At 48.3% G+C, this 27,994-nt stretch overlaps 1 protein-coding gene across 4 annotated transcripts in view; it reads left to right on the top strand.

Moving 5' to 3' along the window:
- Window positions 1–27,994, top strand: part of PRICKLE2 (prickle planar cell polarity protein 2) — a 160,849-nt gene that overhangs the window by 91,436 nt on the left and 41,419 nt on the right. For 2 of the 4 annotated variants that reach the window (XM_059715831.1, XM_006262127.4), the window contains one exon: window positions 27,442–27,625. In XM_059715831.1, coding sequence (XP_059571814.1) covers window positions 27,442–27,625 — 184 coding nt within the window. Of the gene's footprint in view, window positions 1–5,178; window positions 5,260–13,042; window positions 13,918–27,441; window positions 27,626–27,994 lie in introns of those variants that run through there. The other 2 variants (XM_019499653.2, XM_019499652.2) reach the window with 2 other exon arrangements.

The raw sequence follows: 27,994 nt of genomic DNA, 5'->3' as shown, positions 1-27,994 counted from the left end.
CACCTGGCTCTGATTTCATCGGAGAGAGACGTTTTGTTCGTTGTCGCGAAGGTCTCCCTTTGAAGAGCAGCCCGCTCTCGAGCAGTCAGCAAAATGCTTTCTGAACCACAACACAACGAGACCCACTCCAGTCTCGAGCAGTTATAATTGCTTCTCGAAGGCTGATGTATTTAGTCTGCTAATGTTTAGCAAACACGCTTGTTTCATCCTTTGAAGATCATGCTTCGTGCCGCACAGTGGGGTAGGAAAAAATACGAAGAAATGGCCTGCGGTTTTTTTCAGCAGGCTTAACAAATAATGGCTCATTGAAGCGGTGCTATTAAATAATGCCTTTCCCCTCTCTGTTAAATACAAGCCACAGTTTTGTGCACGGCAGTTTGATGTCACAAGCCATGGCAGTGCTTGCTGCCGGAGCTCGCTCTACCAGGGTTGATGTGCCACCATGATCTCATGGAGAGGGATAATTATAAGGCAGGTTCCTTCAGATCTGGGCCTTGTGGTGGGACGTGAGTCAGGGAGCAACAGACAGCGCAGCGCACAGTTGATCGCCGCAGATCAGCAGCTCCCCGGTGCAGGGCACAAGTCGGAGGAAGTGTCCCAGGCGGTTGGCACTGGTGGGAATCATTTGCGTTGGCATCCGTAGGCGATGAATGGACTCTCCTATCTATTCAATTAGTCCTTCCCATGCTGTTTCTAGCTAGGGAAAGTAGGGGACGTGCGAGAAGAGCAGGGGGGTTGTTGGTTGTAGCCGTGTTGGTCTAAGGACATAGGCAGACATGGTTCACAATGGTGGGACTCACCTTCCTAGCTCTTTAGAGAAGGAAGATGTCCTGAGGACAGGGTCCGAGTCTGGATTGACCCAGGCTCAATATTAGGGCTGTGCGAAACAGCACTCTTCTGCTTCGACTTCAGTTTCGACGGAAGTATTTCGTTTTGAGAGCGTTGTTCTGTTTCGTTTAGTCGAAACTGTTTTGCCGTTTCGCCCACAGGCTACTCTGCAGCCAGCGCTGGAAAATCGGTGCTGCCGTTGCCCCCGGGCGGCAGCACCAGCCTCCTGTGATCCAGCAGGCAGATCGGGGTCGCACCCCCAGGAGCAGTCCAGCACAGCCCCTGCAGCCCTTCGGGGGTGTGGGTGAGCCCCCGATCTGCCTGCCGGATGACAGGAGGCTGGTGCTGCCGGCTCAGACCGGCGCTGAAGCCAAGTAAGCCTGGTTTTGAAAAACGAAACGTTTTGAGTGCCTTTGTTGAGTTTCGAAGCTGTTTCAAGGGCTTTTGTTTTGTTTTGATTTCACCGTTTCGAGCTCGAAACGCATCGAAACAGCTTCAAAATGAAATGCCGGGCGAAATTTCGCCCAGCCCTACTTCAGTATATTCTTCACTCCCTTCAGATCATGACTTTCTCCGTGCAGAATGATGATGCTTAGTTGAGTTTCCATGTACATCAAGATAAAGGTACCAGGTTTTAATACTCCCTTGACCGCTGTCATGCTTTGCAATGAGGAGAACAGATTTATCCGAGCTAACGTGTTATAAATGAATGCACCATCACAGCTACAACAGCACTGTACCCCCTAGTATTATAAGGGACTCGGGGTTTCAACGGAGGTAGCTTACTCAGTTCACCTGAGTCATGTTTGCTGAGGATTTGGGTTAATCTGTGTTTCCAATGCATAGCTATCCAAGAGCTGAAAATGCTTACCGGTTTAAGGATCTCGGAAGAGCTGGCTATTTGTATGTGGCATTTAGAGCAGATTCTTGATCGAGCTTTGGAAGAAGCCAATGGCCTATGATTGACAATCCCTTCCCTATTTAAACGTTGTGAGGCAGAGACAATTTTTAAGCACTTTTTTCAGTCAGAATGTGTTGCCTTAATTACCAGTAAATTACCCCTGAAGAAGTTTTACTCTTAAATCTATTCCTTTTACATAAAATCCAAATGGTTGTGGGGGGTAGGGTGGGGGGAAGCCAATGAAATAGCTTGCAGATCAGACAGCATGTTATCAAGAAGCCTGTTCAAATTATCCATGCAGATTAATTAATATTTAGCAAATTATTTTTATCCTGGGTTTAATATTCATACTCCTTAGGCAAAACAATGAGATAGTTTGCGCACAATCGTTTTAGAAATTCTGCCACCGAAAATTTCAGTTATATAAGCTCGGAGGGGGAATAATAAAACCTTTTAATTTCCACGAGTCAGATTCTGTGTGAATCTCAGCGTGGCTGGCATCTCTCATGGGTCAGTCGCGGCGGGAGTAATGAATTTCATGGTTTGTTATGAGCTAGTAAGAACCAGTACAAACACGGGAAGCCCACCGTAATCTCAAAATATAACGCTAGGAAGCAATTTATTCTAAAGGATGAACAAATGTCAGGCTATGGTCACAATTTGTTATTTCTAATTAAAACAAGGCGGAGGAGGGGGGACAGAAAGCGCCCCACGTCATTCGCGCACCATTGCTGGGCTCTCGGTGCGATGCCCAGGTTGCATTCTGCTCGGGCAGCTGGCTGCAAAATACCCCGATGCCCTGGGCACGGGCAGGTTTGTGCAAAACGCCCAATGCAGGAGAAAGTCGGGGCAGGTCAGCAAGAAGGTACATCGGGAACCGGCATGGGGACGAGGGACGCGGTCTCCAAAACGCAGGTATTTGAAGTTTGCCTTCTAAGTATGTATTCAGGTACGTGAATAAGGGAACGCTGCACGCTCACAAGTGCCCGACGTAAGCATACGAGGTTCCTTGGGTGAATTTGATAAGCATGATACTTTTGAAAATCAGGTGAATGGTTAAGGGGTCATCTCGGAAGATGAACCGTAGGCATTAATACGGTTTTATATGAATCTTAGCTGAAGTGTCGAGCTCCTACCAGCAGACGGCTTGGTTTTAACTGGTATTTTCAGTCCTGTTTTCGTAAGCTCTCTACTTGCTTGCATGTACAAATCCACATCTCAGAAATAAGAGGGCGTTGCATGAACCCGCGCCTGTTGAAAATCTGAACAATCTTCCCTTTTTTAATTTCTCCCTAGTGATGCAGTGCAGTATGTGTTTCTCCCCATATTTATATAACCAAAAATATCCTAAGGTCTACAGGTTATAACTTTTACACTAAACTGTATCGGATACAAGCCCCAAAGCAAAGGTTTTTACTTTATATTGTAAACTATCCCTCACATTTTTCTTACACTGTCAGCAGAGTACAAATCGTGGTGCTCATTCCCATTCATTCCTATGTACCTGACTTTACCCATGCTGTGATGATCAAATACTCTGTTATCGCTTAACAATCTGGAGAAGGGATAGATGGTGAAATATAGGTTTCTATTTCTGAATTTCCTCAATTATTTCTTGTACCTTGCTCATATTTCTTTTGTATAGCTACACGAAGTCAGAATCTTATGTATGGCAAAAATTCTCAGTAGACGTAGGATTTTTGTCCTTAAATAAAAAATGCCTGCTAACTTTACATTGTTAAAAACCTATTTTCTTCAAATAAAGTTGGCTCAATAGCTTCAAGGGGATTGAACTCCATGAGGATGTTACCGGTAATAACACAAGTGGTAACGTAAGCGGTTTATGCTAGTTAGAGACAAGGAACTATGAGACTATCGCTCAAATTAGTTGCTATATATGTTCTGTTTTCATCGCCGTGATAGCTCAGCACCTTGCAATCCCGGATAATAACTGAGAATCATGGGAGTCTTGTCTCTGAATAAATCTGGCTAAGCAAAATTTCCAAGCTAAGGAAGCAAAGCCAAGGCTTGAGAATGAAAATGTGATTGCATGAAGGAGATGGATTTGCATGGATTTTACCCAAAGATTTTATCTTTGACGCACAGCGGAGGAAAGAAATGGATAAGTAGCTTATCCTGGTTGCAGTGCAAAAATGGGAGGGTTTTCCATGTATCAGTGTCAGCTCCGGCCTGTCTCCAGAAAGGGGAAAAAGCTGCTGTTTTCAGGCTCAACACATCACAAATAGAAATGATTGTGAATTTGGCCCAGTCAAGGCTGTGTCATGCAGGAAACATCCTCCTGTTTCCAAGTGGATTAGTTAGCCTCTTTGCATGCTTCCACTGACTCACCTCCCCATGCCTTCAGGTTGATCCGTCAGCATTAGGGCTGCAAAAGACCTTTGGCTGCCGGGAGGATCAAGTGGAAGATGATCAGTGAAGCCAGTGGGGATTGCTGCCGACTCACCGGGGTCACCATGCTGCAGGATTCATCCCTCCTTGTGGCATCGTGTAGAAGATGCAACCGAATGCCAATTCAATGCAATTCTTTTTTGGAAGAAAAGCAATTGCACTTGCCCGGTTGATCGGAAATCTAAAATGGCCGGAGATTCGTGTCTCCGCCTGGAGACTCGCAGACGCTCTGAAAATGAGCGTGCATCATTACTGAAATATTCACACCTTGTTGCGGACAAACCAGATGGAGGCAGCGATCTGGAAACTATTGTGCTGCTGTCAAATACAGCAAACGAGGGCTTTCTGGGCAGGCACGGTACTGTCAACAGTGACAGCTTTCTGTTTCGTGTAGGGGCATGTGGCGAGCACATGAGGGAAAGCGCTCTGGTTTGCACGGCTATGTGCTTACAGAGGCAGAAGTTTGTGCTTTTGTGCAGCATTTGCTTTTTTCCCTGCACGATCAAAGTATTGTTTTTCTTAAGAGGAGTCATGGTGTGCTGGGAAGCCGGCTTCTCTCTCATTAGAGAGGAGTCTCATTACACTGGTCTCGCCACGTACCCAGGGGGTCTGACTTCCAGAAGTGGGGGCTTAGCCCCAGGCAGGCAAAAGGTACATGAAAAACATTTGTGCAGGCAGGTTGGGGGAAGAAGCCCATTCATATAAGCAGAGGCATGAGAAGGAGCCTGCCCAAGGGTTTGCAAGAACAATGCATTCCTCGAGAGGTTCGATCTCTTCTGTCGCCATGTGGCGGCTTGGCCAACCCAAAACGGGACTTCCGTGCAGGAAGCCTGGTTTTCCCCTTCAGCTCAGTTGTTAGCTCATGGGACAGTTGTAATGCCATCACCCTCGGAGGGACTAGCTGCTTGAAAGGTTATTTGACTGCCGTCCGGTCCGCAGGTGAAGGAGGGATGTTGATGGGCTTCAGAGGACATCCTCCCCAGCTAGATGATGGAGTCGCAGTAAAGGCGACAGAGATGAATGGAGGAAGCTCTCGGGGCGCAAGCGCTGACCCAAAACACCGCGTCGGGTATGTCGAAACCCCAAAACGTCTAGCATGACACGGGACCGGACGACATCAGGTATTGAGAACAGCCAGCACGAAAGACTCTTGAGCTGCGGCCAAGGTCCATGTTAACGCGGAGCGCTGAGCTTGCTTAGTTTTACTGTAAATACATTTTCTGTTTTATGTAAATGGAAAATTAATTTGTGTAGCTGATCAAAGGTTCAGATCTTTGGAAAACATACCACAAGATAAGCTGAAGATTTATGAATTTCCTTCACGGCGTATTTTCGGAGAAAGCTTTATTGCTCATGGACAGGCCCCAAGAAAAATATTTAATTAAAAAGTACTGCGCTGGGTTTACTTAGCTTACATCTAGTTACAGCGCTTTGCATGAACTTTTGGAGATATTATTCAAGAGGCTGCATTTCCCTCTTATGATGAGAGTATTGTTGGGCTGCCAAAGCAATATATATATATATATATATATATATAATCGTTCAAGTAATGTGAAAAATCTGACATTAACATACAAAAGTAAACAATATAGTAAGACCGAGTGCAGGCTGGAGGCTATGAACAGCTTTAGTCTTAATAAGTATTCTAAGCTGCTTGTATTAAGGTGATTATAGATATAAAAGAGCCCACATTTTATTGATTCAAAATTCAGTCTGTAAATTGGTTCATTGTGCAATATGCAAACTCCACCAGAGCTGGGAGCCTCCTGCGGTAGCTTGGTACAGCATGGCGGGTTAAGGACAGAGCGACGGCGCCATAGACCACTTCTGATGCTTTCTTCTACTGGGAAGCATTGAAGCATTGTGGCGGGAATGAAAGGGAGGAGCTGAGAGCTGTGACTCGTCTGCCCTCTTGCAGGTACAGCTTTTGAGCCCTCTACTTGACTATTTTAAGGCCCGGTCTTGCACATTGCTTCATGTGGGTGATGCTATGGTGCCCAGAGAGGCCAGGTGTTAGATAGCACTCCATGCATTTCGGGGCATTTGGGCTGCTTATATTTTGTTAGGTGTAAGATGGCGGGGAGATGCATCAGCCAGGAAAGGCAAAGCAAAGCCTCAAACTACAGTCTGCAGTCTAATTTAAATTCCTTTCCTTGGGGACCATCTTTATTGACACACCCAGGATTTTAAAGAAAAAGCAGTTTGGAACATTTAACGAGCCTTTCTTGCTTCTGGCAAGTTGATGGACAAGAGCATGTGCCCTTCCTCCTAGGTAAGATTGCTACTGGCACTTCTTTGCTACAGAAACCTCGTGGTAGGCAGGGGCTTTGGAGCCCATTGCATACTTGCACCCAAGGGCACATCTACACATGCATTAACACACTTTAGTTAATGCGCATTAAATCTAGTACCTCCACTGTGAGGTACCAAAAAAATGTGCATTAGCTTGTCCTAATGTGCATTAAGTAAAGAGCACAGTTTTTAAGTGACACTTTAATGTGCATTAAAATAGGCGAATGTGCATTAAAGCTGTGCCCTTGTACCTCTGCACGGTAGAACACTGTCCTGGCTGGGTTTCCTCTTTAGGTGTTTGGGCTTGACCATGCAAAGCTGATAACTCTTTTATGAAGATGGGTCATTTCTCCAGTAAGTTTCAAATCTTAAATGCAAGTTTAACGCTGACGAGTTGACCAGCATCCCTACCTGCCCGTTCACTTCTGACACCACGCAGAGATTTGGCGTGCGTGCGTGCGTGTGTGTGGCAGGCCTCTGTCTCTATAGCCGTGTTTAACCATCTTCAACAGACGGCACATCAGACATGAGCAAACCCTTGTGCAGTCTCTCCGGCTGCCTTATGGCAAGGCTGACATAACTCAGCGCAGAAAAGGCAGATCAGATATCGCCTAGCGCGCTAACAACCTGCTTCCCCGCGCACGCCGGGAATCCAAAACAGGATACGTCTTCCTTGTGTGTGCAGAATCATCTGGTGCCCTTATGCGACACAGTCTTCAAGGCTGTTGGGATAGAATAACACCACTGATAAACACCAGGCCAAGAAAACTGATGGCAGCCAGTGCAGTTCAGGGGATGATCTGTCCAAATACATCATCTCCTGCTTTACTAATTTGTTACCAAGAGAGAGAAAGTCTTGCCAACTCAGAAGACCAACACTAGTGAATTTGCTGGACACATGCCTCCTCCCTCCTCTTGCAACTTGGAGCAGCCTTGTGCAATCAGATTTAAAGGAGCTCAGGAGAGCGCAGCTTGCTGCTTATTCAGCAATTTCTCTCTCTTTCTCTCTCTTTTCTGTTCTGTTCTTTGTTGAACTGGGCGGTGAATACCAGAGTTCATGCATGGTGCAGGGGGAAGGGTCGGCATCCCCAGGGCTTCTGGCAGTCAGCATCAGTGTTCCTGACTTTGATCCTCTGCCTTTATTTGAAAGGTCACAAGTCCTCGTTTTTGAGCCTGAGCTTGTTTTCCCTCAAATTCAGCTCTGACAGTAAAGGCTTTGGTCATCCCAGCCCTTGTTAATTCTAAGTGAGATGTTGTATCCTCTGTGGGCATCAGCCTTGTTCTCTCTATCAGCCTCTCGGGGTATTTTCTGTCCTTCCGCGCCCAATTCCCACTCAGAAGGCAGGTTGGCGCGTTGCATGGCCGGTGTCTGAGAACTGGGGTTACCTCTCCGCGTGGCCCGCTGCCAAGTCTCCAAGGAAGGTGAGGATTGGGAAAGGAAGATCACCCCGATTCGCTCCCCCTTTTCCCTGGCGCACGGTGGTGGGAGTGCTGCTTCTCTGACCCCGCCAGTGCCATCTGGGAAGGAAGGGGTCATTGAAGAGAGCTGTTAATGAAGTAGCTCATCTCTTGCCATGGTAGAAATCCCTCTTGAAGGAACACGACACCAGGAGGGAGTGGTAAACAGCACTGATGGTCAACTCATCAGTGTTTAAACTTGCATTTAAGGTTTGACAAGAGAGACAGCCGTGAAGAGGCCAAGAGAATGACTTGAGGCTCTGATGAATAAGCCCAGCTGTGGCTGGAGGTGATTATTTTGTACTGGGGAGAGTAGGTGCTACTCTAGTGCAAGAGTGATGCTGTGCATCACCTTGGGTGATGCACAGCATGCACATTATATAGTTAGAGAAGGCCCTTGCCTTGAAGAGCTGCCGGTCAACATGCACAGGGCAGCTGGACGATGTGAATTGTCCGGTGTCACTCAGCCGGGCGGTGGCAGAACCAGGGAACGAGCGACCGTGGGTTTCGGCAGCGTTCACCTATAGCGGCACGTTTCTAATTGGATTTATCCAGACCCATTTCGATACCGGATTTTTTTTTTCTATGCAATTTACAGTCAGGTGACGTTAGGACAGGAGAAAAGGGTCGATAAATCATCAGTCCTGCCTTTCTGCCGAGGAAAATAATGCGGGGAAAGGGAGCTTTTGTTGTGTGTCTCTGAAGTTTGAGAGGCGTATTATGAGCAAACAAAGGCTCGGTGATGGAGTGCTGTGACAGGAACAAGGGGAAAAAAAAGAAAGAAGACAAGAAATTAAAAATAAAAACCACCCCACAGGCTGGAGGAGGATTGCAGAAAGGCTGTGCTGTGGAATAGCTGGGCTGTTTTGTAGGCTCAAAGCAAGAGCTTCATTCAGAGCAGGGTATAACACTGGCCTGGTATTGTAGGTGCCTTTTTCTGGACCTCTTCTGCAGGGTTGCGCTGCTTGGGACGCGGTGTCCAACGGTGGCACCGTCAATCTCCCACTGTTTGCTGTACAGTGAGTTTGGTTGCTTTTGTTTTTATCCACTTGCATTTTCTTCTGCCTTCTCTCCTTGACTGATTCTCTGGCTGCGTCTGACCATTTGGACTAGTTCCAGCTGCATTTTAACCTGAGCTGGAGCGAGCCAGCCCGCCGTCGAGCACCAGGGCAGGATTGACGACCGCGGGCTGCCTGCCCGCGACGCGCCATGTAAGGCAGCTTTAGAGACGCTGCTGCTTTGTGCCCGTGAGTCATCCCGCAGCCACCACATTCCTCCTGTTGCACGCTGCTTTGATGAGCTCAGGCGGCCTCTTTGGAAGATGTTTGCTAAATAATTCAGAAAGGCAACTGGATCAGACACCCATCTGGCCTAGTCGCTGGGTGACCTGGGCGGCAATTACCTGCGATTGCAACCCCACCGGCCATGGCAATCCAGCAAAGGAACGGCGTAACGTGACGCCGCGCAGATTGACAGCTAATCCATACGTCGCGGGGATGGACAAATAAAAAGATGCCCCTTGCAAAGCGGAAACGATGGGCTCAGCCGCTCAGCGGGAGGGAGGCGTTTGTACAAATTACTGATCGTTTCAGAGTTAATTTTTTTCTGTATTAAAAAAACAAAGCGATGACAAAAAAGGAAGGCCGCGTTCTCCTGCAGAGGTTTCTTATGTGGTCGAATTTGCGCCTGGGACTCTGAGTTTTGACGGGTATAGACAGACAAATTATACTGAACTAAAGAAGGGGAGGGATTTACTGCAGGTCAGCTCTTCCTTGATAACTTTTCCACGAGCCTGTTCCCATCCCGTGGTAAGTGGGAAGTCACCTTATTCATGACACAGGAGTAAGCTGCTCCGGGCTAAATTCCACTTATTCCAGGATAGGAGGAGACCCGCAAAACTTACCATGGAGCAAGTGATCTGTGGTAAGTCCCCTCTCCCTTTGACCTTGGTATAATTTGTCTGTTCAGACCCTTAAATCTACCCTCTGAGGTTTGAGGTCTTTTCTTATTTCAAAATACTCTTTTTGTCTCCATGAGCTCTTAGCAAAATAGTTGCACGGAGCAAGGATTTCATCTCTGAGCTCTGCCAGCATCCCTCTCCGTCTCTCTGAAAGTCTTCCAGGTGACCTTTGTGAAATGTGCTGCACCGGTTCGGTCCACGCCTCGCTTCTTAATGAAACACCCGTTCCCACTGCTCGATGCGCAGGATGGGCCACAGGGAATACCGCCTGCTGCCTCGAGCTGCTTGAATGTCCAGCGCCTTTTTGCAGGCAGCTAATGGGAAAGTGGCTGTTGCAAACCATTGAGAAGCATTTCAGGATGGCAACTTACACTGTCTTTTACTTTCGCAAGACAGTTTTGCAACTCAGACTTGAGCTATCTCATCTGTTTGAGGTTTTTTTTTTGTCCCGGAATAACCCACTGATGGCATTTTGAGGCTGCTCAAGCTCCGAGGTCAGGGATGCAGTTCCAGGGTGAAAGGTTTCCTATTCTCAGCTAACCTCTCTGTTGGCTGCATGGCTTTAAGCATGTTTTCTATCCATCCATTACATGAGGTCATGACCTGCACCTTCTTTGTGCCATTGTGTGTCAGCCAATAGCTAAAATTGCCAAATTCTGCATGGAAACTCTTATGCTAGTGTTGTTGGGATAATAACATAAATAGGCGAGCTAAACAGGCCGCGGGAGTTGTGCTTGATGCAGAACAGGCTCTCTCCGAGAGCTCGATTTTCATCCTCTGGTTCTTAGCCTGCACGACTGCTGTTGCAGGAGCGTGTGTGCTTTAATTTTGGAATTGCAGGCCGGTGGGGTGGTTGTCTTCCAGTTCTCTGGGCAAAATGGGAGCTGAGAGCAATACGTAGACATTGCCCACAAAAAGAAAAAAAAAGCTTAGGTGATCATTCTGCACATGCCGAAAACCGATGCTGCCAGTGGGATCACTCTACCCACTTGCTGGCACATGGAGATACGGGCGAGTCCCACGCGTGCAAAGTTGTCGCAGAGTCAGTAGCACACAGAGAGCTGGTGTGAGCTATATCAGGGCAAGGCTGTGCATTTGGGCTGTGATCCTGCCTTGGACCTACTGCTACTCAAAGGCTGCCTCTCTGTGGGTGCATCTACATGAGACGCTTACTGCGCATTAGCCTAATAATACTGCATGGTAGAGCGTCACGGCACACACCGTGCTAATAGTCCACTGCGCAGTGTTATTAGGCTAATGCGCAGCAAGCGTCACTAAATGACCGTGCACCGGCTCTACTGCACAGTAACTCTACGTACTGCGCATTTAGTTAGTACTTTATTAAGAGAGTACTAAACTAAATGTGCAGTATCTAAGGCGCATTAATGAACGTGTAGATGCACCCTGGCTGTAGTAAATACTGAGCTCAGGACTAAGTGTTTGTGTTTAGCGGCCTTGGCTACTTTATCTATCTAAATTACATACTGTGTCTTATCTGTTAAGGAAAATTGGTGCTTACCAGGAGCTCTCATGTTGAATGGCATTTATTCTTTGTCTGATCCGAAGCCCATATTTACCCATATGCAATGTGGTTTTAACAGTATATTTCCAAGGAAAATGGTTACGGTAAACGCACGTAATTTGTTTCTGCTTTACATAATTGTTTTGTAAACAAACTTCTTTTTGCTTGTGCCCAGTTGAGTTTTGTCTCATTTCCTTTGCATTTTAATGAGCATGTTTTGGGTTAAAGATAAAATATGTCATTTTGGAGGCTTGGCAAGTGCATCGCTCTTCAGGTCTTATGGCAAAGGCTGGGGTTTGATGCATGCTAACCCTTCGGGGCTGAGTTTCCAGCCTGCCCGCACAGCGAGGAAAAGCGGCAGCAGACAACATGTGACTGTTCATGGGAAGTGGAAGGAGGGGAGGGTTTCTCCAGCAAAGTCTGTGGATTGTGAAACTTGAGAAGGGCAGTGCGAACCCACCCACGTCCCCAGTGCGCGCTCGGGAAAAGCAGCCGACACTGCTGTTCCTCTATGGAAAGAACAAGAAACAAAGGGGTTCAGTTCCCTGGTCCGGGCTGTGGCTGGGGGAGTCGCACCTTGAAGCCACCTTTGTATCGCTCCCCCCCCACACAAGGACCCATGCAGCCGTGGGCCAGGTTGGAGCAGCTGGGTGGCTGCTGCATGTGTTCGTGGACTCCAGGCCTGTAGCATGAATTTAACATCCAGGGCTGTGCCTTTTGTAGCCCGGACGTCAGTGGAAATTGTACATTTAAACTTCCCTGCATAAATATTTATGTCAGCATAAAGTGCAACCCAAAGAAAGGCTTACAGGCTTCACCATACACACCCTGGAGGGGGAATCGGGTTAGATGTGTTGAAGGCAGGGGCGCCGTCATGATGTTTCCCAGTTGAGGATCTGGGTCTTGCTATCCTGAGTAAAAATCTGCATAATAAAACCTAATTTATCATGTAATAAAATCCATAAGTTCGGCATTCAGAAGTCCAGAAAGACTCTCAGCTCTATTTTCAGTGGCCCCCTGTGATTTGTGAACTGACTTGCAATGGCCAGCCCGAGAGCTTAAATATCCTGAGTTTGGCCTCAAAAATCATGAGGTTGGGCTCCGAAATAGGAAGAATTTGCAAGAATAATAAACGTTGGGGTTTTTTTGCCTTTCGGTGTTTTGAGCTGGTGCTTTTCTGCTTGAGCCTGAAAAAATGAATGCTTCATGTCAAATTAGATCTGAGAAGCCGATGCCATCACATGACTCCTGGAGCTAAGGTTGAAGGAGGAACATCAAGTGCCATGAGATACATGACAGCGGTTCCTCTTCTGCTAAAAGGAAAGGGGGAGATGTGAGCAAGGATGCTCCAATTCCCCACAGGCTCTGCTAATAATGGATCTAGGCTTCAGAGCATTGACTTAAAATAGGCATAAAAAGTGAAAATCCCCACACTCCGGAGACCAGATAAGAAAAGGGTATGAAAATATATGCCAAGCAAAATGTTACCTTGATAACAGCATGTGTGTCCCAGAGTATTTAGCCCTGCTCGCGTAAATGTGCTGTATCTAAGATCAGTGGGGAATAACAGCAAATGAGTGCAAAAAAAAAAAAAATAATAATAATTAAGAGGGCTTTGAGGGTGAGAAGCTAAGTGCTAAGTTGCTGTGAGCTTGTAAAAGAAGCGGCGAGTTCAGTCTGCGAGCAAGCTGGCTTGGTCAGCGAGAACGAAGGTCGTAGTTCTGGAAGGATAATTAGTGTCTTCGCACGTTCGGTTTGGGTGGCTGGGGACACTGCCAGCGATGTGCAATGCACACATGGGAGACAGCTAAAAGGATTTTCTTTTCATTCTGTAAACAGCCGGTGGGGATTATCAATCGGGAACAGCGGCCAGATTTGCATGTAAATAAATGACTGACACTGGCCAGTGACAATTTGAACTGTCCAGCTGCAATGACTTTGACTTGCTGACATCATTGCTTCATTAGCATGCAGGAGATGAGAGCACTGCAACAGCAACGATTCTGGCTCCGCTACCAAGCCGGCAATTATTCTCGATGGGCTGCACATTTTCCTTGTTAATGTCTTGAGCCCGGAGAGCAAATTGGCCGGACTCTTGCCACCTCTCGGGGTCATGTAGCCAAGCTGGGGGTCCGCCGGATTCATCTGGATTGTGGGGAAGGCGGAGGGGGGAGGAAAGGAGACGAAAAACCACACGCGGCTGGAACGGTGAGCTGAGCTGCAGAGCTGCTCCAGACACAGGGCAGAAATCTCTCTGCTGACGGTTTCCACCGCAGATTTTCTTCCGTGCAACACCGTTGTGTGTGTGTGTGCGTGTGCGTCTTCGAGAAGGCTTTGACAAAAAGCCTCCTGCTCCTTTCAAGAGAAGCACCTACCGGTGTCTGTCACAGTTTGGGGAAAACACAAGATGCTTTATAGCACTGCAGTGGCTTGGCTTTGCCTGGGAGCAGCCCACCAGAGGAAAGTAAACTGTACAAACTAACACAGCAGAAGAATCTGCCGGATTGCTGCTTTTTTCCATGCTGGCATCGGCGCCGGGAGGAATAGGTAAGGAGCCGTCTTTTACCAGCAACTTAGAAGTTTGCCGTGTATTTTTAGCAAGGAGGGAAGGTCCAAGGGATGGCAGTCCTCTACGTTCACATAGGGCTAACTTCTGCCACGGCTGATCTTTAGAGAAATGATTATTATTATTATTTTTTACCTTGCGATTCTTGTTCATGAAATAGGTTGTTGTACAGCTGCAGAAAGTCAAAGATAAATGCTTAAGCTATGTTTCATTTTGGAAAGCTTAGCTGGTTTTTCAATGGGGGAGCCCTGGTCTCTCTCGGTGCTGATTTACTCCTCTGGCCAAATTTAGCTGCAGGAAGTGTGGGACCAGGGGGTCTCTTCAAGCTGGCTGCATCCAGTCTGGATTTCTAGATGATGATGTTACAACGGGGGGGGGATGTGTTGTATAATTTTATTTAGAAATTCTGCTGATCGTTCGAAAGCCTTTTTGCTTGCCCGGGGTATCTGTGCAGTCAAAGCCAGAGGTTGTTTTCCACTGTCATTTTCTCTCCATCACTTTTTCTGTATATTCCTTTAAGGCGGGTTTTAAGCAGCCATATGTGACACGGTGCTGACCTGTGACCATGTAAAGATTTTAATCCAGTTACTCTTTGTTTTGTAGTCATGATTCCTTGGCTACGCTAAAGACTGATTGAACCTTTATGAACCACCAAGGATTAGCGCTGGGCAGAATAATGCCAGAATAATTATTCACACCAGATGCAATGTCATCCTTTTAGTTGTAACCCTGTTACCTTGTAACTTATCCTGTTCCTCCGGTGGTGGTTTTCCCGGCTGTGAGCACTTAGATGTCTGGCACCAGCACGTTTTGTTTGCAAGGGCAGTGACTTGAATCGGGGCAAAGGTTTACCGAGTAAACTGTTTGCAGTTAACGGGATTATATTCTGCTCCGTCTTTAAAGCCTTGCCTGCAATGTGGCGTTGGACTTAACCAAATGAAACGGCAGAGCCTGCTTGCTCCAGGCTGTGTCTGTCAGCATTGGCCGGCACGCACAAAACCCGCTCTGCTCCTGATTGCTTTTGCAAATGGGTCACTCTTGCCAGTCCCAGAGGATGCTAAACCTCAACTTTGAAATAATGACAATATTTAAATGCTCGAGGTGGAACGCTGCCTGTACTATGTCGACGTGTTTTGCCTAAGGATCAGGGTGTTTTTTTCCTCCTTTCCTTGGAGAGGCAAGGCCCAGGATGGACAAAACTGCGGCGTGTTTACTGCCTGCTTGCCACAAATCTGTCCTGCAAAAAAAAAAAAACCACCCCAAAAATCAGCCCCATGGGAAAGCAACAGGGAAATAGCTTTCATTTGAAACAGAGCCACTGAAGTTTATCATCCCAAAAATAAAATCTCAAAGGGAGACGGTGATGAGACAAAAGGGGGAAGGCTCAAATAACGGGCGTTCACGGAGAGAGCAGCGTTATGCAAACTTAAAAAATACGGGAGTGTGCCAGGATGGATGTGTTTTCCTGCCTGGTTCAGCGGGCGCCATACTCGGTTCAAAACCGAAGTATAAATCCGATAGGATCAACCATTCTGAAGCAACTGACTCCCTTCAATTAAGCGCTATAAAGCAATCCATCGAGACAGGACCGTGGGGCTGTGTCTTGCTGGGCTGAAAAGCGAGTGAAGGATGTAATTAAAAACCTCCAAAGATAACCCACGGCACCGTGCAAGCTCTTCCAGGCACACTCGGGTCTGAACAGCTGAGCACATTCTTGGCTCGAGCGCGGCCGCGTTAAACCAGAGCGAGCGTTTAGTGATGGATTTTGCTGATTCTTCATTATGTCAGCGCGGTTCTCGCGGGGCGCTCGAGACGTTGCTTGGCGAGCCCTCACAATGGCGTGTTTAGAGTGGCCTTTAGGCCTCTGAGAAGTTTTTTCTCAGTTTAGACAGGGTTAGGAGCTATGTTTGTCCTGCCTGGCGGAAAACCAAAGCAGCTTGCCAATCACTGTCAGGACTCTGCACCCAAGACCATGAGATTTAAATAAGTTAAGGTGAGGGGGATAGGGATTTTGGCTGAGTTGCTGACAGTAGGACCAGGAGCTGCCCAGTGACTCCTTGCCCATTTTTTTAAGAGTCAAGGGGTCGCGTTGTCAGTGGTCGCCTGCAGCTGCTAAGGCTGGAAGCGTCCTATTTCTTTTTAAATGCAACCTGAGAGCCTCACCCCATCACCCGATGCCAAGGGTTTGGGATTTCAGCAAAGCACCAGCCATTTTGAGGTTGGGGGGTAAAAATCTGCATTGATAAGGCGGCCTCCGTTATTTGGACTGCCGCACACAACACTACTCCTCCCAGCCCCATCACCGGGCTAGCAGAGCAGTGGTCTGGGACACAGGATACCGGGTGTCATTCCTGGCTCTGCCGCCCAGCAGCCGGGGGGACTCTGGAGAAGTCACGTGTGCCTCAATTTCCCTACCTGTAAAATGGGCACATTGCTTCATCCTTTGAGGCTGGTGGTGTGGAAGTGGTGTAGAAAAGCAACATATCTACTCTTATTGTTTCTTTTACCAGTTTCTTATCTTTATGCAGCATATGCTTCATGGATGTGAGTAGGGTGTGCCCAGGGTGTCCTGATTTGATTGCATTTTAAGCACGGTGCAAAATAAATAATCACCCCTGGGACAAGTACTGGGGCATCCTAGGGGGTCATAGGTTTTATTTTTGGATCTGCTTCGGTGGTACGTGGGGTGCGCACACCTCAGCACATGGACAGCTGCCTCCCACCTCGTGTTTGGGGGATATTTGCTGGAATTGGAGGGGACTGACTCCCAACTAGTAGCATTGAGGCTGCTCTCATATCTCCCAGACCATCATAACAGCAAACTGCACGGCAGTGTAGCAACGTTTTGTCCAAAAAATGGCCCCTTCTCTAGCTGAAGTCTCTGGTCATTTGGGACCGCTAGCTACAGCGGCGGTGAGAGGTTGCTCAAGCGCTGGGGTTGGAGGAGCGGCTGTGAAACCATGGAGGAAAGTCAGAAGGAAACATGTTCCCGGGGAGGTGCAATGCAAGGCCTTGTGGCTGGCTTTAGCTGGCAGCTCTTCTTTCCATCTGTCTGGAGAGAGCTTGGAGGCAGGTTGCCTGGTTCGGCCCTTTAAAGGCCCTCGAAATCTTCGCCGTTTGCCAGGGCAGCAGACAGTACGCCCCGAGGGGCTGCAGCAACGTGCCAAAGAGGTGACCGGAAGGTCGGCGCTAATTAGATCCGAGAGCGCATTCACCTGAGAGGACCTGGCCTGCCTGTCTGCAGCCATATCGGCTCCCTGGGGTGGGTGGCTGTCCCGAGGGAGGGTCAGCCGGTGCAATGGCATCAGCCCAGTGACTGCCGTTGTACCATGCAGAGGGGAGATGCATGACAGTCTGCACCCCAGGCCTCCGTGGGAAATCCCAGGTACCCCCTGCGCGCTCAGCTGCGCCATTCGGTTGTGCACCCCCTTACACACAGCCCCGCTCCCAGCCCGTGTAAGCCACGTGCACTGCGAAATCTTGCACTGCCCACTTGATGCTGCCGTTCCTGTCCCTAGGGCCTCCGGGCCCCGCCGTCCAGGCCACGGAGGAGCAGCTTTGCTCTGCATTGCAGCCCCCGGGTGGCATCTGGCCACCCGTTGCTTATGCTAATCTCTTACAAGCCGTGCATTTATTTTTGTTTCACTTTCTTGGTGGGTCTGACTCATGGAATATGCCTCAGCCTCCTTGCCGGCGCCTGCGAGAGCATTAGACCTCCTCTTGGGAGACAGCAGCCGGAATAATCCCTGCAATGGGTGGCATTTATGGCGCTGTCTTGCAACGGCTGGCATTTATGGCGCTCGTGGTTCATCCCCAGATTTGCTTTGTTTCCTCCCCAGTGCTCCTGTCCTCTTCGGGGCACAGAAACAGCAGTCAGAGCAGGCAATACAAGCTGGGCCCAAAGGATGTGAAAACTGAGCCTTCCCTAGATCAAGAAGCCCAGTGGCAGCACCCGTGACCGCATCCTGCCATTCCCTGCTGGCAGGGACTCAGGGGGGCTTGTAGCAGGAGCCCCCCAGGGCAATGCAGCTGCCGTCCTTTCCCAAAGGGAGAAGCCCCTGGATTGGGAGCCAGTTAGCACCATTTCCTTCAAACCAGTGGTGGGTGGCGCTGGTTGCTGAGCACGCGTGTAATGTGCCTGTCCTGTCCTCTGCAGCGGCTGTTTCCAGGAGGAATGAAGCAGGTCCTCGGGGCGATGCACGCTCCGGTAACGTGGACCAAAGGGGTCCGTGTCCGAGTGGCTGGGACCTTCTTGCGCTGTGCAGCCCTTCCTGAGCAGGTGATGAGACCACCAACCCCCCATGGGCAGGGGGATACAAGAAGGGGTACATCCCTCTATCCAGGGCTGATACAAATAGGGCTTCTCCAACATATCAGACTCAACCCCCCATGCTATGTCCCAATCGGGCATGGTCTGGGAGGGAGGGCAGCAAATTGGGAATCAGGAAAAATGGCATCTGTTCCTGCTGTATCACTCTGGGCCAATTCACTCTGCCTGTCTGTGCCTCCATATCCCTACGTGTAAGGGGAGATGGTGATATTGAGCTTTGGATGGTAGGTGCAAGAGCTCGCATGTGTTTTGAGCAATAGAGGAGCGAGAAGAGCACCCAGTTCTCTTTGCGAAACATGGTGGGTTTGATCTCAGCTGGAATCTGGGCTCATAAACCAGAGAATTGTTTTTGGAAGGGATGAGAAAACCTTGCATGCCAATGCGCATACCCAAATATATGCATATCCTTTATTGCGTAGTGTGGAACAATCGTCTCGTCTCCATGCATCGCGTGCCAGCAAAGCCACGAGCTTGTGTTGCAAGTTAGCCCCAGACCGCAGCTTCGGTGCAATGCAATTTATTTAATTTAGCCCCCCAGGGAGACGCAGGGGGGAAGAAGACAAATAAGACGAAGAGGTCTGCTGTGTCCCTTTTCCAGCCTGCAAAGCTTTGATCTCTCTCCCTCGACAGCAACTTTTCGCCTTGCTTGTTGCTGCTTTGATACCGGATCAGTCCTGCCTGTTGCACGTGTAGGGCGATCACCTGGCAGGGGGAGGACACGGTAGTTGGGAAAGAAACCGCGGGTCTTTTGCTTGATTCACAAGGTGGTAACTGCTGCCCCACGCCTCTCCCCTACTTGGCTAAGAAACAGCCAGTTCAGCATCGCGGAGCTTGCAGGAATCCTGTCTGACAAACCCGGGGGGTGGTTTGATCCCCACATGGCGCGAACAGGAGCGATGCTGGTTTTCATTGACTGATGCAGCCTCGAGCCCATCGGTTGCTTTACCTCTCCAGCCTAGTTCATCCAATGTGCAAAATGGGTCTTATAGTGAGAGCCTGGCACTGTATACCTTCAGTTCTGCAGCCAATACTGTCACGAGAAGCTTGCAGTCAGGTGCCTGCTCATGCCTTGTCACGAGACTTTGCTGAGTGGCTAACTTCCAAGGTGGGGATGGGTTTCGGGAGGGGTGGGCTGGCTTCAGCACACGCTACGGGCATGCAGGAGCGAGCAGGGTGCAAGGAGAGCTGCTCTGTGGCTAGCACACACCAGGAGGCAGCAGGCAGATACCTATGCAGAAAGCCCTCCGAGCTACACAGGTGGTATGCAGCAGAGAGAAGGGGTGCAATTCAGGGCAGAGATCAGCTCCAGTGAATAAACTTAATATCTTCCCCATCTGTAAAATCCTCCGGAGCCATTTAGTTCATTGGATATGTCCCAGAATTCATCACCCTGGTGATGGGAGGCATTCAACCTATGAATTCAGGCTCAGCTCCATCTTCCTGGGCACTTGAGGGAACTGGGCTTATTTAGTCTTGAGAAGAGAAGATGGAGGGGGATTGAATAGCAGCCTTCACCTCCCTGCAGGGGGGCTGCAAAGAGGATGGAGCTGGGCAGGTCTCAGTGGGGGCAGATGACAGGACAAGGAGCAATGGGCTCATGTTGCAGCAAGGGAAGTTGAGGTTGGATATTAGGGAAAACTTTGTCACAAGGAGGGTGGTGAAGCACTGGAACAGGTTACTTATAGAGGTGGTGGACTCTCCATCCTTGGAGGTTTTGAAGGCTTGGATCGACAAAGCCGTGGCTGGGATGATGTAGGTGGGGCCGGTCCTGCTTGGAGCAGTGGGTCGCATTAGATGCAACCCCCTGAGCTCCCTTCGACCCTCGTTTTCTACGATTCTCTGATTCCCTGCGCAGCCGCCTTGACTGGAAAAGCAAAGGTGCCCGTTTCGGGCACGCTTCCCTGCCACGGCCTTTTGGCACTCCCAGGTTCAGACGCTCGCTGTCACCGGGGAAGGATGTTGGTAATGGAAGCAGTGAAGGAGTCCACCATTCACTGCTTGTTCAGGGACCTCGCTGCGAGTTCACACACTTGAGCAGCAACACGCTGAAAACAGCTTAGGTCAGGAAATGAAGGTATTTCAATCCAGGGCAGGGCAGATGAGAAGGTTTTCGGCACAGCAGACACAGAGGGTTGAGCTGGGGCCAAGCCAGGGGAGGTATGAGTGCCCGATGGGGCGATGCAAGCGGTGGGCACAGCTGGTTGTTTGTTTCTGTAGAAAGTTTCCTTTGGGGAAGCCTGGGGGGAGTCATGTTGGAAGGTGCCTGGGTTATGAGATGGTTTGTGAAGTCCCCTCTCTTTCTTCCACATCCCAAGGTCTCGGTTCCCAAATATGCCCATGGTGTTTCACCTTCAGTGGATATGCTAGGTTTGGGGAAGGTTTGGTTGTGGGGACAAGCAACAGAGCAGTAGATAGGCCAGGGAGCAGCAAACAGAGCAGCAGAGCAAAAAGCCATGTTATGCTATCCTATACAATTTTAGTTACTTGACATTTCTTCAAGTCCAAATCTGATTTCCTCTTTTTGCTTCAAGAAGCACCCTCAACATTTAAAACGATCTTCCTAAGGCTGCAGTACTCCCTTCCGCGGACCTTGCTGCCGCCGTGTGCAACATACCTGTCCAAAGGCTGTGCTGATGATGGGGCTAAACCTTGCACCAACCTCGACTGCACGGACAGCTCCAGCCCCAAAGAACTTGCGTCCTAGTGAAACTCGTGTGAAACCATTGAGAAAAACCCACATGGGCCCAAACCAGGCATGGGTGTTTGTCCCTAGGCTTGGACTTCAGACCCTTGGTGTTGTAGATCAGGCCCCTCTCTGCTTGCAATGCTATCGCCGTCCCGGTGTGCACGTTCACGGTGACGCCGCGCTCACTGCTTATTTTTCTGAGAGGCTCATAGGCCAGAAGATGACAGTCTGCAGTTTGCCCAGATAATCCTTTTTGCGCTCCCTGGGCATGCACCAGCGTAACGGAGGACGGCGTAGAGAGCAGCATGCCAGGAGCGCAGTGCAGAGGCTGGAAGTCCGAGACATCCATCTTGCAAGGCCAGCGCGTTGCTTGATGTGTTCGGGGCCGTCTTGGCTTGGCACCATGTGCAGGCAATTCGGCGAGGGCTGCTTTCCAACAGAATACGACACCAGGAAGTGTCATTTTCTCCTTAGTTACTTCCCTCCTTCCTGGCCCCGCTTCAGGGCAAACAAGTGTGTAGCTCCTTCTGGAGCAGAAATACCAAAGCTGTTGTCTAGCTCCAGCTTTGGTAGCGGGGAAGCTGCCACCCTGCTTCCTCTTCCCTTTATTCCCTGCTCGTGAACGACTGATGGTTTTCCAACTCGGTGACGTCCTTCAGCCTCTTTCATCCGTTGCTCCCCAGATCCGTTCTTTGAACTTGGCAGCGCTGCCAACTCGCACGACTATTAGCAGTTGTCGGTGCTTTTCTTAACGCCTAGCCTCGTGGAGTCAAGTGGGATTTTAGGAGTGCTGCAGCTGTTGCTTAAAAGCTGAGGGTCTGGCCCTCGGTTTTCCTGAGGATAGCTTGAGAAAGGGAAACCTCAGAAAGGAAGTAAGAATCCCAAATGTATTAGCCTGCGGAAAAAGCTCCAGATTATTTTGGGCCCTGATTTGCGATTACTGAACGTGTGAGGCAGGCCTTGCTTTAAAAAGGACATTAAAGTAGGTACCTGCATCTCACTAATTGCCATAGGAGCGGTGCTTCTTTTGGACAAGTTTGCAGCACCTTACTGACTTCAGTGGGAGCTGCATGCATGTACCCGAGGGCTGCATGATGTCTACGCCGTTAAAAGACAGCAAGCAAAAAATAATTGCTTCGAAACGAAGAAGAGATTTCCAGAAAGACACAGAGTAATTGGCTTAATTTGCTTCTCGTTAGAAGACGTGCGTGCTCTTTTCTCAAATGACACTGGCCTCAGTTGCTGATAGAAAAAAGTGAAGATCTTCCCAGAGCGGGAGAGAGAGAAATCTTGTCAATCAAAGCATTGCTGTTGATGTGCCCAGGCTGATCTCTGGGCAGAAAGAACAAAGTCTCTGGGTTGGCCTTTCTGCATTGCGGTGCTCTTTGGATGGCAATGTGTTTGACGCGCTGTCTGAGACCTGCGCTCGTCCGGACTCTGGTAGTCTTACCACCTGGGCAATGGGCTAAACAATATCTCTGCTAGGTAGCAGCCAACGCATGGTCCAACCAATTGAGCCCTGCTGCAGCAGGGGATAGTGCTCATGACACTGTCCGAAGCAGGGACCTGGTTCTGCAAGCTGTAAACTGCAGGGTAAAAACCAGCATTCGTTTTGTCTTCCACACCGTAATACTGGAAGTACTACTGCCTTGTCATTTTTGTCATCTGTGCACATCAGAAGATACTTCTGCATGTACCAAGGGCGGGTAGACCTGCTTTGTAGACCTAGCAGAGCTCTACCTTTGGACTAGATTGGCAACGTAGCCTTATGGATTTCATCTTACAATGGTGACATTTGAAAAATACATGTTTCTATTTACATTTCTTCCCAAAGGAGTTGTTTTTTAAAGTATATTGGGCTAGAGGACCATACAATAGATTTGAGTGCATCTACCCTGCAGACAAGGTGCTTTGGGTAAATCCAGTATCTTTTATTAAACCAACTCAAATAGTTGGAAAAATTCTTTGGAGCAAGCTTTTGGGTACAAACACCCTTCATCAGGCTGAGGAAGCATCTGCAGATGGTCTGTGCTCTTCCTGGATGGAGTGGTAAAGCAGCCAGAGGCCGGGTTTTTGGCTATATCCGTGTTGGTCTAAGGACACAGGCAGGCAAGGCTCTTTGGGTAGATGTGATCTCTCTGATTAGACCAACTGAGTAGTTGGAAAAAAGTTCTTTGCAAGCTTTCAGGCACAAGCGCCCTTCTTCAGGCATCGGGAGACTGCTGTTGTTGTGAGATCTCCAAGGAATGAAAGAAGCTAAAAGTGTTCCAGGTGGTCAGTGAGAGTGTAATGAGGAGGAAAATGGTGGAAATTGTAGAAAGATCGCATGAGAATTGCATAAAAATGAGAAAAGGGCAACCCTTTGATTTTCACATGGATCGTTTCCTAACGTTTTGTGAAAACATTGATTTACTAAAACTATTCTTGCCTTGCTTTTGATCCCATGAAAGCACAGAAGTCCAGCTCATCTGCCTGAGACCGTGAGCACTATCTAAGTAGAGTCAAAGCCCGGTCTAGCTGCTGTTTGCTGCCTGCTTGATGGGATGCTAGTGCATTAAAAGATGGAAACCATTTTCCTCCAGGTAGGAAGAGAGGTAGTGTTAGGATGACACAGGAGGGCACAGTGAGGGGTGGAAAGGGATACAATTGAATGAGTGGTAGGGTCTAGAGGTTTGTAAACCTCCTCCACGGAAGTGGCAGGACATTGGGAACTGAAGCCTTATGCAGCAGAGCAGCCAGAGGAGCCCCATGCTGCAGACCCTATGGAAACGTTTCTTCTCCTGGGATTATAGCACCCACTTTTTAATGAGCTAGACTTTTTCCCACTAGGAGATAACAAAATGCCTTCCCACAATCTCTTAATTGGCAAGAGAGCTTTTTCTGCCAGAGCAGCTGAATGTCTGAACTTGGTCAGAAACAAGGCCAGGAATAGATAAGCTTCCTGGAGTTTTTTTCTCATAAGCAGAACTGTTAATGATCAGGTTATCGGTGTCATCATGAGACCAGTATGGAGTAACCTCGAATCCTGGATGGCCATTTACAGTGTGCTGCCAATTTTTAGTCTTGGTAATTGAAATGCCTGGTTTCTCTCATTTCTTCAAAGCCCCAAACTTTGCTCCTTTCAATTAAGCCCTTTAGTATTAACTCCCTGCTAGTAGAGAGAAGAGCGAGGGGCTTTGCTGGGTTTTGAATGGTCCGATATTTGCCCTTTTAGAAATGCCACCGCATATAATTATGCCATCTTCTGCCTTCTCCACAGAGCGCTTCCCTCCGGCGATGCGTTCTGCCTTCGCCGCGGGCTACTGAAACTTCTGCCTGAGTGGTTTAGGATGCAACCAGATCCCCACGGTGCAAAACGCAGCGAGAAGTCTAGCAGTCTGATGATTCACAGAGGGCCTCGTTCCAGCTCTAACGGCAAAGCCAGGGGCCCATCCCAGTGCTTGCAGGGGTACCCTGTTCAGCCCCACTGCGAGAGTTTCTGCCCATCATGGAAAGGCAGGAAAAGAGGGGGGTGGGAAAAAAGCAGGTTTGCATTAAAACTAGCAGCCAAGTTTACTCATCTTAATCCCCGAATTGCTGACCGGCTGCACTGCTTGTGACACGGACGGGCCATGTGGCAGGATGGTAAAGCTCTCTTCCATCATGCTTTACATAGCTGCTTTGTTATGGGGGCTGTTTCCTTTGAACTCGGATCCCGTCGGGACGTGCATCCAGCAGTTCAGCCGTGAGAGTTCAGCCTGTCGTCTTCGTTTTGCCACCTGACGCCACGTTGCCTTTTGTTAGCTCCCTGCGTGTTAAATGCTGGGCCGGTGACAGTCTGCCTGGAGCCTCGTGATTGATCCCCTCAGAATTAAATTTGGCCGAATAGTGTGAAAGCCCATTAGGAGAAATATCTAATTCTCAGATGCTAAGCGTTTAGGCTCTGAATGCATTAATTATTCCTAACGTCATGTTGCATGTTGAGCTGCTTCTAATCGTATCAGGAGATGAGGTAGCAATGGCTTGGAAAGCAACGGTCCTGCTGAAGCATAGAGCTTTTCCACAGTAGCTGATTAATTAAAGCATTTGTATGAAATGGTGCATTGATTATTTTTTATATCAAAAAACATAGAGGCCCTCTGCCTAACTGGAGGCAGACCAGATGCTCGGGGTGCGCTTGGGTCTGTGTGTATTTGCAATTTGATGAAAGGCAGGAAATGGGGAAAACTGGCAAATCTCCCTGGCTTGATAACCGGAGCTTCTCACCTTTTGCCATAGTGCGTTTTTCATGCTGCTGTGACTACGTGGAAATTCAGACTCGAACCTGGAGCCAGTCATGGACATTGTTAGCGTGTTTTGAAGCAATGGCTACCAAGACAGGAGGAAGTTTTGGGAGAGGCAGCAGCAGCGCAGTGTCTTAGCTGGTCCCACCGGGCTTTTCCTTGCTTCTGTACCGGCAGGCTTGGTACTGCCTTTGGCTGCATGAATTGGATCCCCTGGGTTTCTACCCCGTCGTGTGAGCGCCAAGTCTCACCCCCAAACTTAAAAACACACACAGCGTGTTGTAAGGAATCATTTTATCTTTGTATGCAGATGCAACCAGCCTGGTGTATCTGAGCTCTTTTTAATCCAAACTCCCTCTGATCCATTCCCCAGGGCAAATCATGCCCAGCAGTTTCCCTGCTTTTGCAGTTTCCTCCCTTTGCTCCGCTTCTGAGCGTGCTTGATGTTTTTGCCGTGCTACAGAGACGCGTGCTTGTGTCACATGCCTTTTTTGGGTTTTTCCTTCGTGATCTGTGCTTCTCTGTGGTGCGCCCTGAACGCGGGTGGGCTGAACTCGAGCACAGCAGCGTTTGCGCTGTCGTGGCCGCGTTACATTTATGCCCACTATGGGCCTACCCCCACACAACCTAGCAGCTCATCCCTGCCCCAAAGGCCTCAATCCATTAAGGGTACCATAATAGTGTGGCTGCTTTTCATAGCTCCCTGTAATGGGGCATCGTCAGATTATACCATATTTTCTTATATATATATACGCAGCTTTTCCCCGCAAATCTCCACTCCAGACTGGGGGGTAATTAGGTAGAGAAGGTAATTTTCTGCCTGGAGTTGAAAGCAACCTGGTTTGAAGCCTGCTCTACAGGGCAGCAGCTGTGATATTGCTGTTTGGGCAGGTGAGGGAATCAAATGACTTATTAGCTCCTTGTTCTTCACTCTATAGGTGTTAATGATCATCCCTCTTTTTTAATGGTCTTAATGTACCACTCATCAAGCTAACCTTTCTTAGGGCAGTTTTGCTGTCTGTTAGCTGCTCCTGGTCTTTCACAGCCTCCTTAGCTCAGGCTCCTTAGCTGTTTAGCACAGGCACTTTAGCTCTTCAAAACCAAAGGTCCACTCATGGAAAGCAGTCTTCAGCAGCAGCTAGGGATTCAGCTTTAGTTGTGCAGGAAAGGGAGCATGAGTCAGCTGACACTTAGGCTCTGTTCTGTGCAGCCAGAACTCTGGAAAACTCCTTACTTCTTCATTCTGCCGTTCAAAAAACCAGGTGCATATTATATTTGGAGGGGTATTGTATGCAAAAAAATATGATAACGAACTTTATTTTACTTTGTTAGCGAAGTTATGCTATCGGTATCGTAAAGGAACTTTGCATCTGGAGCTTTCTGCTCACGCTGACAGCTGTATTGGCTGCATCCTCAGCTCACATCCATCTCAGAAACTCCACCGAAGTCAATGCGTATAGGTTGGTTTAAAATATTTGAGGGTCTGACCTTTATATCTCATCATCAGGGATCGTGGTTTTCTCTGATTAAAAAAAAATCCCCAATTTTCAGATTTAAAAAAGTTCGCCACTATCCACATGTTTCTGTGGTTAAAATGAAACACATCTATCTATCTATCTATCTATCTATCTATCTATCTATCTATCTATCTATCTATCTATCACTACTAGTGATACTACTAATCTATCTAGATATAGATATATTACATCTATCTATCTAGTTATTAGATCTAACATATCTATCTATAGATAGATAGATAGATCAGTAGTATTACTCTTTCTAGATAGATATATAGATCTAATGTCTAGTTAGCTAGCTAGATATATTAGTAATGTTTAATTTTAATCACAGAAAAATGTGGATTTGGGGCTACTTTTTCAAATCCAAAAATTGTTGTTTTTTTTTAATCGGAGAAAACCAGGATCCCTGATCATTATTTAATAGCCTGAAGGAAGTTTACTTCTTAATGTAGGAGGTGGCAATCAGTTCTGTATCCCAAGACTTTTATCCATCTGATTTGTCCTAACACCCTCCAAGGCTGACTATGGAAGCATGGCTCCCCTCTCCCCCATGGAAGATGCACACATTGAATTAGAAAAATGCTTGAGAAGAGCTGGGGTTTTGCCAAGGGTGCCTTGCCAGAAGTGGTTTTGTCCCGAGTTCAGTATCTGAGCTCTCACGGTTGGCATAAAACTCACAAGCGGACCTTTTTCTTTGTGATTTGCAGGAAGATCTGCCTCCACTGTAAGTGCCCGCAGGAAGAGCACGCTGTAACAGTTATGCCTCTGGAGATGGAGAAGACCGTGACGAAGCTCATGTTTGACTTTCAGAGGAACTCGACTTCTGACGACGACTCCGGCTGTGCCTTGGAAGAGTACGCATGGGTGCCTCCAGGGCTGAAACCAGAGCAGGTAAACATTGGATTTAAAATGCAGTTACTGCCTTGCCTTTAGAAGCCAGTGGCCTGTTTTCTCTAGACCTCGTGTAATGGGAGGATCTGTTTGCATGCAGGAGGCTGTTCGGACACTCGGGGTCTTTGTGCTGCACAGAGTATGTGGCTTGGTTAAACACGTGAGACAAAGCTGGGTCTCGAGCTGTGTGGAGACCTGTTTTTATATGTGTGTAGTCATAACTTGTAGTGAGGACAAAAGCTGAACTGCGTAGAAGATGGAGCTCAATCCATTTATGAAGGGGGTGATATGACACAGCTGCATCAGAGACCGGCTGACCAGGAAAGTCCCTTCCAAATTGTTGCCTAACTTTTCTGTAGTGCCTCCTGT

Source organism: Alligator mississippiensis, chromosome 12 (assembly GCF_030867095.1).
Source record: "Alligator mississippiensis isolate rAllMis1 chromosome 12, rAllMis1, whole genome shotgun sequence".
In the NCBI taxonomy this organism is placed as follows: Eukaryota; Metazoa; Chordata; order Crocodylia; family Alligatoridae; genus Alligator; species Alligator mississippiensis.
This window is presented reverse-complemented; position numbering and strand designations above follow the sequence as displayed.